Source organism: Aphelocoma coerulescens, chromosome 4, assembly GCF_041296385.1.
Source record: "Aphelocoma coerulescens isolate FSJ_1873_10779 chromosome 4, UR_Acoe_1.0, whole genome shotgun sequence".
In the NCBI taxonomy this organism is placed as follows: Eukaryota; Metazoa; Chordata; class Aves; order Passeriformes; family Corvidae; genus Aphelocoma; species Aphelocoma coerulescens.
The window spans coordinates 3,213,553-3,226,986 of NC_091017.1; the positions used below are offsets into that span (position 1 = coordinate 3,213,553).

Here is a 13,434-nt window from a genome sequence, read left to right on the forward strand (position 1 = left end):
ACCAGCCCATAAACCTAGCTGACCTTCTGTGATGGAGACAGATTTGTGTATTAACATGTCACGTTCCCATTCCCAAAGAAATAAGAGCACTATAAAGCTGGCCTGTGTTTGCTTTGAGTGAGCTGCAGCAGGACAAACAGCTTTGCAAACCCAAAGTGGCAGATATGGCTTTATTGAGGTATTTTAAACATTTTTCTCCCCACCCAGCAGCTGCAGCCAACTGAAATGCAAATATCAATCTGGTTTCCTGGGAAGTCTTTAATTCCTCATGAGTGGAAATAGGAGTATAAATTATATGCAGAATTCATTTCTGCCATTCTATAAATCAGTTTCTGACTGGGATTTGGATATTTACAGGCCTGACAAAGAGCTCTCCTCTCCTCTCCTCTCCTCTCCTCTCCTCTCCTCTCCTCTCTCCTCTCCTCTCCTCTCCTCTCCTCTCCTCTCCTCTCCTCTCCTCTCCTCTCCTCTCCTCTCCTCTCCTCTCCTCTCCTCTCCTCTCCTCTCCTCTCCTCTCCTCTCCTCTCCTCTCCTCTCCTCTCCTCTCCTCTCCTCTCCTCTCCTCTCCTCTCCTCTCCTCTCCTCTCCTCTCCTCATAGAAAAAGCTCTTTACACAAACACCTCAAAAGTTTGTTTGGTGCTTTCAGGTTTCCAGGTTCTGGGATGGAATACTCTGATTAATGAATTTTGTGGAAGTAATAAATTTTTGGAAGAACTCTGCTATTGTTTTACTAAATAAGTCTGGGGCAGGAAGCTTGCCTGGGCCTGGAAAGCCTGATGGAAAGCCAGTTGATTTTTAGTTTCTAAGGGCCTACAAGTTTTTAGGCTTTTTTTACAAACAGATTTAGACTCCTAAAATACTTTGAAAATTTTACCTACCTTTAAAAATTTTGTCTACAAGCACTAGGCTGACGTGGAAGAAAAAGCCAAAACTTGTAGTGAGGTATCTGTAATGTCACTTCTAATTTGCTCAGTGACAGAAGCTCTAGCGAGGTGGAATTTGCTATTCTGTAAGGTTTGTAGAAAGAATCCCTGACTCTGATATGATTTAACCTCATTCTGACACAGATCATTAAAACAAATGAATATTTTATCATAAAAAGTAGAAGCACTATGAGACTGGGGGGGGGGGGGGGGGGGGAATCTGTCTCATACTTCTGAGTGCACAGTTTGAGGAAATTGCAATAGTTGGAATCAGGGCCTTTTAAGATTCCTCGCTTGAGGCTGCTGCATGTCCCACTCCTATGGGGTGCAGGGAGGCAAAACTTTGGGAGGGCAGGCCCAGAAATGTGTGTGACAAACACTGAAGTGTCACACTTGCCTGGATCCGTGTTCCTGCTTGGGAGGAAGAGGAGGAGGAGGTCAGTGGCACTACCAGGAAACCCCACGTTGTCGGGGCCGCTGTGCCGAGGGCGGGTGGAAGCCTTGGGGAGATGCTGAGGCAGGAGGAGCTGGGAAGGTGCATGATTTGAAAGACATGGCTTTGTCTTTCAGGTTGTTGAAGAGCAGGGTTTGGCTCAGGAAATGGGAAAGAGGACTTAAGGAAAGAAGCAGAGCTCTCTCTTTTGGTAATACACCATCAGAAGTGTTTATTCTGCGGCAGTGAGAAGAACCGATATTCAGGTGTGTGCACATCAGTTATTTGAAACAATTCCAGCAAATACAGCCCTTGACCTCCCACACCACCCCCCCCACCAAAAATACTTGGAGCGATCAAAATTTATTTTGATTCCTTCTGCTTAAACAACAAGTATTTCTTCAACTGGATTTGCTGTCGTCACGTAAGAGGGGAAAGAAAAATTTAAAAAAAAGAGCTTGGGCAAGACAGTGAAGTTTTTCCTCAGTTCTATCAACAGGATGTCCTTTGTTCCGAAATACTACAGAAATCATAGGACGTCTTATAAAAGTTATCCAGTCACTGGAGCACTGGACACTTCAGAATCTGTGTCGCTTACAAATCCTTATTTCTTTTTGGCAGCTTTTCTAGATAGGAGAGTGATGGAGGAATCGAGTCCGTGGGAAGGTCCACACCTTTGCAGTCACACTAAAAGGATGAACTGGAAGGATAAAAAGAGAAATAAAGACAGTGTAAGAAATGTTGTCTGACAGGGAAATTCCTGTCCCATGGCCATAGAGTTATGTAAAAGAAACCCCAAACTCAGCCTTATTTAAGTACAATAAAATTTGTCAGGTGGTCATTGCTGATCCATGTACCTGTGCTGTGCCTGTTTGACACAGATGTCACACACTCATATTCCTGTTAGAAACATCAATTTTAAGCCCATTAGAAACATAGTTTGCTACTGACAGGAACTAAATGACTGGTTGATGTCTCCCTTTCTGGTGGCCCAGCAGAGGGGAAATGAGCACGCCACACCCCATTTATTGTCGGCTGATCGTTCAGGGGATGAGAGATCTCCCATCTCCCTGACTCAGAATGGGGAGGGAAAGAAGTGGGGGGAAGGAAGAGGAGAAAACACCCAGCTCCTGCTTTTGTATTCAGGGCACATCCCCACTGCCTTATTATCACATCAGAGAGCCTGGACCCATCAGCGCTTTCATTACGCAACCATTTCCTCCCCCAAGAATTTCTGATTCCGCCATTTTAATTTGTTTTGGGGACACTCGGCAGCCTGCTCCCCTATCAGAGAGGAAACGTGGTTTATTAGAAAACATCTCAGAGCAGTTAATCCCACAACTTTATTTTAGACCTTGAGAGGTCAATGCATAATTTAGAGGGTTTTGGATTCCGTTCTGATTGCTTCTTGCTCAAAGACAACCTCAATTATGCAAGCTCGGCTTTCCGAGGGCCACAGCCCTGCTTTAATCATCAAATCTGCTGCCATGGACTCTGACTCCTGTGTCTGCCCCACAGGGTCACATCCCCAGTGTGGCGAGGCTCCTGGAATCCACATTTCCAGGGGAATGGGAGCAAACTGCAGCTGCAGCCTCCCTGCTGTGTAAAACTCCTACTGATTTCCAGCCTGCAGCACGTGAAGGATGGGAGTCCTGTGGCTTACAACCAGGAAAGAAGGACCAGCATGATCTTTCCCAGCCACAGCCCTCTCGCCATGAATAATTGTTTCATTTTTGCTGCCTTTGTTTTGCTGGTCTGTAAGAATCCCAGCAAATGTGTGGTCAGCGACATAAAAAGGCATAAAAGCAACGGAGATCATTTACAGACAGGTCACAAAGGCTCCTCTGTCACACGGTGGTCCAGGGAAATTCCGTGCTGATGGGTCCTGTTACAAGTGGAGGGAATGAAACTTGGAAATACTGTTATTTCATCTTTATGACACATAATGAAGTCAATTCAAATGTCACTTTTCAATAGAACACGAGATCCCTCGGAAATGTGAGGCCCATTCAAACTTAAAAAGTAACAGTGAGGTATAAAAATACCCGGTGTATTTTCAGGACATGGTGGCATTACAGAGCTGAGAGCTGGAGAGACAGACTTCTTTCTAAATGAAAAGCTAAGAACAAGAAATAATTTTCTGGATTTTATAGTGTTTGTCTCATTTCCTTGAAACACTCCTGAAACCAATGTCATGTTTGTTTAGCTTTTAATCAAGAAGATAGGCAGTCCTCTTTTAATTAAAGCTGAGCCAATTCTAATGCATTTTAACAGCTATAATTCTATCAAGTAGCCGACTTAGATATTCTTCTCTGACCAAGCCTTACTTATCCAAAGCCCTCCTTACTGCAGTCATCTGTGCTGTTATCAGTGCTATAAGATAAGGGAGTGTGAGTTTGTATGTTACACACAAATACATGTATTTGCCACTTCCACATTTTGAGGAATGACCTCCATACAGGACAAACAACGAGTTGCTGCCCAGCCTTGCTGACCTTGCTCCCCCAGCTCTGAGAACCAAGAACAGTTCATGTAACATTTTTTGGTAAAAAGCCCTTTCATTTCCCTGTGGGCAGAAAAAGCAGGCATTTAAGACTACTAACTGTGTGTCTGATCTAGAGATACACCAGGTAGATATTTGGGAATGAAGATATATATATGTCATACATGTATATGTGATATACAATGGCTGTGTTTGTCCTTTCAACTCCATAAAAGCCTACAGAAAGAGTTTGTGCTTCAGCAGACTGTAGTTTGTGTCCAAAACATTAAAAAAAAGGTCATTCAAGTAATTTTTCTGCAACAGCTTGCAGACTGAGGCCCTAAATGACTCACCCAGTGTCTGAAGGCTTCAGAGCAACAACACTGCTTTGCAGATAGAAACAAAACTGTCAATATTAGGCTATTGGCAGTGCCCTGCTTTCATGGCCTGCCTGGAATTTAAAAGGATTTGAAAACAAATGTGGAAAAAGCCCAGCGGATGACCAACCTCCCAGTCCAGTGAGAGATGTTCCCATCCTTTGCCCGTGTCCTGGCAGACTGCAATTTGTCAATCCGAGGTCAATCCGTCCTACACACAGTTTCTGGTACTTCCTGGTGAAGGGAGGAACGAGGCTACGCACGGATCCTGGTCTGGATAAAGGGGGATGCCACGTAGCTCCGTGGTCTTTCCTGGGAGCTGACAAAAGGGGTCGACACTACTCCACTGTCAGCACGTGCATACGAACAGTTGTCGGATTTGGGGTTTTTTTCTTCTCTTATGGTTTGTTGGTTTGTTTTTGCTGGGAAGAGCGGTGTCCATGAGGTCCTGTCCTGACGATCCCGAGTGAGCCGGAGGAGCGGGGGGGTCTGAGGGGCAGGAATGGGCCTGGCCGGGGTCCCCGCCGGTGCTACCTGACCTTCTGCAGCTCCTGCCTCAGCCACGAGGGCAGGGGCTGCCCCAGCCTGTGCAGCAGCTTGGACAGCTCCACGTTGTGGTCTCTGTAGTAGCTCGACAGAAATGCTCGAGACTGGGAAGGGGGAAAAACAAACCAGGATCAGGGTTAAAGGAAACCCACCCGGCGGGCATTTGTGCACTGAGCATCTGAGCCCCACAGAGGGCGCTCACAGGGGCACTTAATCCCCTCTCTTTCAAAGCTCAAGTTTCTGATTTTTTGGAATATCAACCCAGTGAAAATACAACAAATAATAAAATTTAAAAGTGCTTTATTTAGGGTCAATATTAAAACTGCTCCCATAAATTTCTGAAAAGCCCTTACCTCTTGGTCCATTGGTGGGTATTTCCGACCTTTGCTTTTCCCCAGGCACTTTGTTTTCCCTCCTTCCAATAACTGGCACCAGAAGCCTTTCTGAGGGTCAAACCTATAGAGGATCACATCTTTTAAAAGACCTCACTACAGAAACATCTCCTGGCTACTGAGACATCAGTGTTAGCCAACAATTAATGCTGCACACATCTCTCGAGATGACTGGAATTCTGAGGACAGAGTGGCAAACAGCTTTCCTCTCCTGTGTAAACTCTGGGGATTCATTTTTTCCCACAAATCTGCCCTGGAAGTAGCTCAAGGCGGGAAGCTTTTCCCATTGTGCTCTACCTGCACTGGCTAATGTTTGTTCTACTTGTCCAGCACACGGGGTGAAGTGTTGATCTGCAGGTCTCCTAAGGAAGCGCAGGTTGGGTGCTGATGATTTAACCCGCCTGAGAAGCTGGCTGCTCCCTATCACTGCATCTAAATACCATTTTCGTTCCTAAGATGGCATTGTAGCATAAACACTGTCTTAGCAGCCTTATCTGAAGCACGCAATTTGATTGTGATGTCTGAAATGCAGAGATAGAGGAGGTTTAGATTAAGGCTTGGAAACACGCACTCACTGAGGAATGAACAGCACGTGGCGTTAAGTTTGGAATTTATTGCTGTGGGACTTGCAGCAGGCATAAAACATCCAAACGCTGCACATTCCTGCTGCTCAGCAGATGTTTGAAAAAGATGAAGGATAATTGGCCAGGACACGGAGTTAATTAGGTACACAGCACCTCTCTGCCCCAGCTCTGTCCGTACAACACGGATGCACCTGCAATTTGCTGCTGTACAGAAGTGAACGAATTTCAGGAGAAGGGTGAACCTTCTTCGTGGGTTTTTTCTTGCCCAGCCTATTAATGCAGGCCTGACCTTTGTTTCCTAAATTGTCTCTGTAGCTGTATCAATTAAAAACAAATAAATCATTGCTTAAATGGGTATATTGATGATAGATTCATTTCTGCTTTGGCCTTTCCCATCTGCTCCATGCATGGTGAAGTGCTTTAGCTGCCTTGCATTAATTTCCCAGGAGGAGCAGCAATATCGTGTGCTGGGTAAAAGGGAAACTGCAAAACTATGCCCCAAACAATATTTCTGTCTCAGAAGGAGCTTACTGAACATTATGAAAAGGATGTGCAAATTTGGGAAAGGGAAAAGAGGGTGAGACAGCTCAGGATGAATTCAACCCTCTGCGTTCAGAAATCACGGAACTCTCAGGGCTTCTGTAAACGTAATTGGGCACAGTGGAAGTATTTATTTAAAAATAGTGATAGCCCTAAGGCTAAAGTTACAGGGGAGCGTTTTAGAGCTGTCAGCAGAAACCTTTTGAGGCCTGGTTATCTTCCCATCCCTGCAGACTAAGCCTGGGGGAGAGGCAGGGTTTTGGGAAGGCAGTACCTGATGCCACAGGCAGGGAACGCCTCCGAGGGAAGAGCCAAGCAATGCCACCATGAGGATTTTTCTCTTGTTCTCTGACAGAATGTAGCAGCCCTCCAGGGGAAAACATTTTCCTAAGCACACTCCTCTAATCTTGTGTTCTCCTCGAGCCCTGCCTCTCCCGCCTCTGGGTCCCTCTGCTCCCCTCCCATGGCTCTGGATAGCGCCTCCCTTCTGCCTGGGTCGATTTTACTCCCCTGCAAGACTTTCACATAATTACTCAGGGTGATGGACTTGTTGCTCAGTGCTGTTCACAGGACTGGGTCCTCAGGCTGCTTCCTGACACCTTTAAAAACGTGCGGTGTGCACTTGTTAGGCAGTAATGACTAGGAAGAATCCTATGCAATCTTTTCCCCTTGGACAAAAAGCAGCTACATACTTTAATGCATTTTTCCCTTCCATCCCAAATCCGTGCAGAAGTGTGTGCTTCCATAGCCCATTTGCATTCTTGATGCCTCTAAACAGGGAGTGCATAATTTTATGGATCTGTTTACAATCCAGTTTTCCTGTCCAAACCAGTAGAGAGGCCAAATTTCTTCCTGCTGTGCAACTCCACTGACTTTAATTTAGTTCCAGAAAGGAAGATGTATGTCTGTGGGTGTGTATTTTAAAAACCCAGCAGAAGGCACTGCAGATGTGCAATTGTGAGTTGTTCAAACATCAGTAGCTCAGCTCTGTGCTCAGACTCCTCCTCTCTTCCATCCGCTTAGGAAACCAGTGACTTAAAAAATTGCATTCTGAAATCCAAAATATTTCCTCTAGAAAAAGGTTTTGGCAGACCAACTTTCTTAAGCACTGAAGTCTTACTTTGAACCTATGATATAAATAAGCTGAACCCTCCCAGGAGAGGAAACATTAAATGGTAATTGTGAGCAGAGAGGAGCAGTGTGGGGCAGCTGGAAAGTCCGCAGTTGTGTTTTCCCTCAGGACCAGCCTGCAGGGAAGGTGAAGTAGAGGCTCTTCTGCTTCCCACTGCATGTGCTGGCTCGTGCTCTCTGCTTGCACAGGGGACTTGGAAAAGCCTCAACTGCAGTGCCAGGCTTCCCAGCCCATGGATATCCCAGGGCTGGAGCTGTAAGGAGATGATGCTCCTCAAACGGAGAAGCTCAGGGCAAAAGCTTCTTACAATTTTCTGCTGGACTAAGAGGGGAGAGGGGAATTCAGCCCACTCCTGGCCCTGCAGGAGTCTCAACCGTACATGGAAATCCAGACAGGAAATGGGATTAGGGAACGAGTGCTTCTAACCCAACCTCTGCCATCAGGCTCCTATTGGAATGATAAAAACACTTAAGCCAAACTTTCCACACCTGACACTCAGCGGGCTTCAGCTCCTGGAGACTGAGGGAAGAGAACCCCAAGCTTTTCAAAATTATCATTGTCCTGATCTGTTTGTAATCAATAATCAAGGAATCCTGGTGGGAGGGGACGTACCCTGGGCTCCCACAGGGCAGACACAAGAGGAATACACTCACGTTAGGGCTTCAGAGTAATTATAATGAGGAGAGACTCCCAGAAACTTCTGCACTTCATCCATCACAGTAGCAGGGTCACTTCTCAGCTGCTGTCCATCAATAATGAGCAACTGCAGGGGTAAATATGGCACTTAATTGGAAACAGGACCAAGGTTAACAAAATAATGGCATTATTTCACTTCTGTGGCAACCTGGATTTAAATTAGCACATGACTTTGTACAGTGCTAATAACATTCATATGGGTGAACTTCTTAGGTTCACTTTTTACTTCATTGAGTTGAATTTGCATAGGTGGGCACCTTGTAACTCTGTGTGGGCACCTTGTTCACATGCAGGAGTTAAACCTCCCAAGCCAAACCTGAGTCTCAGAGAATTCTGTGAAAAAGAGATAAGGAGAGAATGTAAAATATTGTTGAGGTTTATGATGTGTCTGTGGAAAATCTTGAGGAGAGAGGGCAGCAGCCCCAGGTGAGAGCAGAGAAGGAGCCCAGGGAACAGGGCATGGGATGCTCAGCACACTTTGCATGCTCAGAATTTGCCAGGACATCCTCATCTCCTTTGGAGGACTAAGTCAAGATGAGGTGGGCAATGAGGAGACGTGGCCTGTTTGCTCCCAGGGCAATACTGCCCTTGCTGCAAGCTCAGCAGCTCTGGGCAGGACTCCCACCCCATTTATGAAAGAGTAGAAAGGCCAGAGGTGAAAGAAGGAAGTAAATAACTAACTGAGATTTTCTCCTGGAAAAGGGACTGACCTGCTTCTCCTCTCTGTAGGACAGCTGAGGCTGTATAAAAAGAAAAAAGGAAGAGTGCAAGAAGACAGAGCTTCTAGTTCTTTTTTTCCCCTGGATCCATGACAAAGCAGGCAACACTCAGCTCTGCCTCCTTTCAGCAAAATTCTGTCCCACACAGAGCAGTCTCTGGGGATCCTTGTTCCTTTGTTCACTTATTATACAGCCTTTTACAGCTTTTTCTTACAGTAGGTACAGATATGAACTGACCTGTGACCATGTCCTTGGATAAAGAGTGCCCATGCGTGTACTTTATGGTACTAAAATGTTTGCTTTGGGTTATTTCAGTATTATTACTTTAGCAATGGAAATCTTTTTTAGGTCTATGTGTTTGGGTAAATTTTTCATGGGAAAGATTATAAAAGACAATTCAATAAAATATCTGAAGGAAGAGGGGGCAAAAGAAGGAATCTATGCTCTAGCCCTGAGAAAGGCCAATTCCACAACAGGATCAAATAAATGTGAAGCTTTCTATGATAGGGACTGAGTGGGAAGCAGGATGAAATTTCTTTTTAGAAAAAGCCCTGGAATTTTCTAAAGGAATTTGTCAGACATTCCCACAATGTCTCATGCTGCAGCTGCAGGTTTCTGGCCATTACCTGTGAGGCAGGGAAGTGTGTGAGCCACCTCTCGATGTGCAGCGCGTACCAGCCGGGGGTCAGGCACCGCCTCTGCAGCGCCCGGATCTCCGACGGCGCCCAGGGGCTGGACGTGATCACTTCATAAAAGTTGAACTTCAGGGCAGCCGGGTCCTCGTGGGAGCGCTGGTGCTGGTGGGAGATATTGAAATGCGTTTCACAAGGACGCTGAAGATTAAGCCTTAAATCTTCCGGGAGCTGCCAGGAGGGCTGTGCCGGCAGCCCTCGGCTCCCCCTCAGTGCCACCTCTGCCAGGTAGGAGAGGGATGGGGGCCAAGGAAGCAGGGTGGGGACACCATTCAGTCAAGGCTCTCCCTGGGGAGTGAGGAGCCATTGTTTTACTACTTTGCCTTGGCAGTCGTAAAGGCGTCAATGAGATATTACAAGGGTGCAAACTGCAGCCCCTGGCCATGTTTTATTCCTTGCAGAACTTCCTGGCAGTATCAGAAATGATGTATTTCATGCTTATTCCAGCATTATTAATCTGTGTCTATTTTAACACTGCATTTAGTGTTTCCCTTATGTGTACGCCTACGCCAGATTTCACAAGCATGCTTATACATTTCTCTAAAAATAGAGGTTTTAAATAGTGCAGATTTTGTTGCAGATGGGTGTGGGCTCAGTAAAAGGCAAGGAAGAGTTTCCAGGGGGAAGTTTCCAGGGGAAAACAACAGCCTTGCTTTTATTTCCAAGGAGAGAAAAAAGCCAGTGTCTCCAGACACAGCTCTTCATAACTGCTTGGAAACGGCTGGAGATGCTGGATCCATTTGTGCACCGCTGCACATTGCTGAGCTTACACACTCGAGGAAGGGATGTGGTGCCAGACCCTCAGCATCAGGAGCTCTGATTCCCTGGCTGGGCCACCCTCCTTCTCCCTGTGTAGGTCCCTGGGTGAGGAGCACTGCTCTCCTTCTCTGCCCTGTCAGCTGTAATTGAGATTAAACTGTTTGTTTACAGCTGGTGGCAGCTCTGCGCTGGGAAGTTTCATCATTTCTGACACAGGTGTCACAGGTGCCAACTGCAAAAACTGGTATCCAGCATCCTCCTGCTTCCACACAGTGCCAGTGCTGTGCAGTAGCCCCCACTCCTTGCTCAAGGACACAGAATCCCACTATGCTGGCCATCATCCCCTGCCACTGGTCCCACTGTCCATTCCTTGAGGCAAGGGCCGTACCTGGTACCAGGAATAGGCGCGGTCGGACGGGTCGATGAGGATGGTGATGATCTTGGCCTTGGGGATGAGGGAAGCAGCTCTCTTGGGAGCTTCCTCAGAATGGAAATAGTTGGCACTTTTCTCAAAGAGGAGGTCGGTGGTGATGTTGGAAGGAGTGGGGAAGAAATCCATGTACCTTGGAGGGGAAGAGACTTGTTAGAATTAGCAGCAGCACAAAAGGGTCATGTCCCCATGCTTCCCATTTTCATGGTGAGTGAAAAGGTGAATTTTCAGACATAATTCTCAAGAAGCAAAATTGAATTTCTCAGCTCAGCCCAGACTGGAATAATGGGAATGCATCTTGGCTCTTAGGTGGTGCTGGTAATAGCTAAAGCCCTCATGAAGTCTGGTAATTAGGTTTTTCCCGAGATGGATGGGATTTTTGCTAATAACTTCAGTGTCAAAGGGATATCTTTCACCAGTTTGGAGTGAGTTCAGTTTTAGCTGCAGAAAAAAATGGGAAAAGCTTCAAAATGTCAACATTTAATGTCAACATTTAAATGTCAAACTGTTTAAATTTAACATTGTTGAAGTTCTTCATTTTGGAACTGACACATCTTTGCTTTTGGACACTTTCAGAATGCAAGATTTGAATTTTGGCTTTGAATGGTCTTTTCCATCTAAAATTGATTGGATGGATTCTCGTGAAGAGATGAATCAAACCTCACTTCATGAAAAGCCACTTTGGAAGGAACAGAGTGTAAGTCAGAGCTCCTACAGCGATGACAAGACAGAGATGTTATTCAGCATGAAGACAGAAATCATGACAGAGCTGCCTCCTGCATTCGTGTGAAAACTCAGAAAATTCTTCCTGTAATATCTAAACAAAATTAGGGGCTTGATTACATGTCCCATCACTACCAATTAGATTCTCTTTCTGTCTGATAATTCCAAGCATAACCAATTCATCCAGTAATTAAGGCGATGTCACACCTGCTCCTGGAATTGTTCCATTGTGATTTTCCATGTATTAAGAATGAACACCTCGGTTTTGTCATTCTTCTTACCAGTCAATTCCCTTGTGGTAGTTGTTGCCATTGAAGAATTGAACTTCCTCAAAAGTTTTTGGACTGGGGAGATTGCTGATAATGGAAGGATGCATAAGAAGGAATAAATAAAGGGCTGTTGTTCCTATGACAACAAAAAGAGATGCCATTAGGAAACAGAAAAAAAATAAAATACCTTTGACTTGGTAGAAACTTTTTAAAAGCTCTACTTGTGCTTCTTACCTGTTTTCTGGGGTCCTATCACCAGGAATTTGGGTAGGTGGTCACAAGTTTTGTCTCTGGACCAAATATCCCTGTGTCGTTTATCGTCACACGGGTTCTGAAGGAGAAAAGGTGGTTGTGCACATCACACTGGGGGGATCCTAAATCTTTGCAGGGTCTCAATGTTATGCACTAATGCCAGAGCCCTACACTGAGTAGTAAAATCCCACAGTGTGTGTATAATGGTTTTGAATGACTGAGGACTAGGTTCAGTCATTAGCAGAAACGGAAAAGAAGGGGTGGAAAAAAAAGATTGAAACATTGATTTAATCACGTTTCCATTTGAGGTTAAAATGGAAACCTCTGAATAGCTTCGAGGCATTACTTTTTGAGCTGTCAGAATGGTTTCAGATGCACGGGGCTTAGTGCCAATTTTAATTTACGTGAGAACGCAAAAGGGAAGGACAAAAGAGAAATGTGGGATATTATTCATCTCCTTATCTTTCTACTACCTGTGAATGCAAAATAAAAACCTGTGAACAAAAGGCCCCGCAGAAGAGGTTGGGACTGGCTGCTCTTTAAAGCAGTTATCATACAGATGCTGCTTTTGCAAAGTGTTGACTGTTAACAGAGGATGCACTTTGCTGGTGAATAAAATTAACAAAATATAATGGAGGAAATCATTAACTGATGGGAATTGCTGCAGCTCAGTGGAAATATTATAGATTTATACTTCCTTTGTAGCTGGGCCAAAAATAAAAGGGGAAAATTTCTGCACCTTTTTGCCAGTGTAAACCCTAAATAACTGCACAGGTTTCCTTGGTGCCACCCTGGATTTATGCCTGTGTAGCCAAAAGCACAGCATGGCTCATGGTATTACAGTTAAGAGAAGAGCCAGGTACGTGTAACCATGAAATTACATTGTTGAGATCACATTCCCATTCATAAAATAGGCTTTTTAGAGGAAAATATGCTTATTCCAATGAGCAGATTGCAGCTGGAGGAGGAAGAGGATGTGATTTTACCTGCCAGAGAGGGTCTGTCTGCTCGGGGAAGAGCTCGAAGTACTTCTGAGCCAGCTGCACTGGGGGCAGTGTCTGCAGTTTCAGGTTCGTGGAGCTCTTGACAAAGCTGGCAAGGTTGGCAAAGGTGTAGAGGCCCAGGCGGTCGTTCCCGTAGTTGGACAGGTGGGTCATGAAGATGCTGATCTGGGGACAAGAGGAGCCTTTCAGGCATGGCACACCAAAAATCTGATATGCTGTCCCTCCCCATGCTGGCTGGCTTGCTTAGAATAGCATGGCTGTAAGTAGGGGAATAAGTTCTGACACAGGAAAACTCCCAGGCTTTGGGAATGATGGTGTCTCACCTAAGTACGTCTTTTTTTTTTTCTCCTTAAAGCTGAAATAACTTCTGTCTTTTTATCAGCCTTTACGTGGCCACTGCTTTGTAGATCTCATGATTTACTTCAGAGGGGTAAAGAGAGTTTATAAGAAAAATGTGACAAATATATTTTGCAGCATTTT

At 45.3% G+C, this 13,434-nt stretch overlaps 1 protein-coding gene across 1 annotated transcript in view; it reads right to left on the reverse strand.

Moving 5' to 3' along the window:
• Window positions 1-1,620: 1,620 nt before the first annotated feature.
• Window positions 1,621-13,434, reverse strand: part of LOC138109320 (bifunctional heparan sulfate N-deacetylase/N-sulfotransferase 4) — a 55,920-nt gene continuing 44,106 nt past the window's right edge. The window contains exons 6-14 of the mRNA XM_069012532.1: window positions 12,937-13,119; window positions 11,933-12,029; window positions 11,711-11,834; window positions 10,665-10,839; window positions 9,452-9,622; window positions 8,064-8,173; window positions 5,116-5,218; window positions 4,347-4,866; window positions 1,621-2,057 (exon numbers count right to left, since the gene is read on the reverse strand). Of these exons, the coding sequence (XP_068868633.1) occupies window positions 4,747-4,866; window positions 5,116-5,218; window positions 8,064-8,173; window positions 9,452-9,622; window positions 10,665-10,839; window positions 11,711-11,834; window positions 11,933-12,029; window positions 12,937-13,119 (1,083 nt within the window). The 3' untranslated portion in view covers window positions 1,621-2,057; window positions 4,347-4,746. The remainder of the gene's footprint in view (window positions 2,058-4,346; window positions 4,867-5,115; window positions 5,219-8,063; window positions 8,174-9,451; window positions 9,623-10,664; window positions 10,840-11,710; window positions 11,835-11,932; window positions 12,030-12,936; window positions 13,120-13,434) is intronic.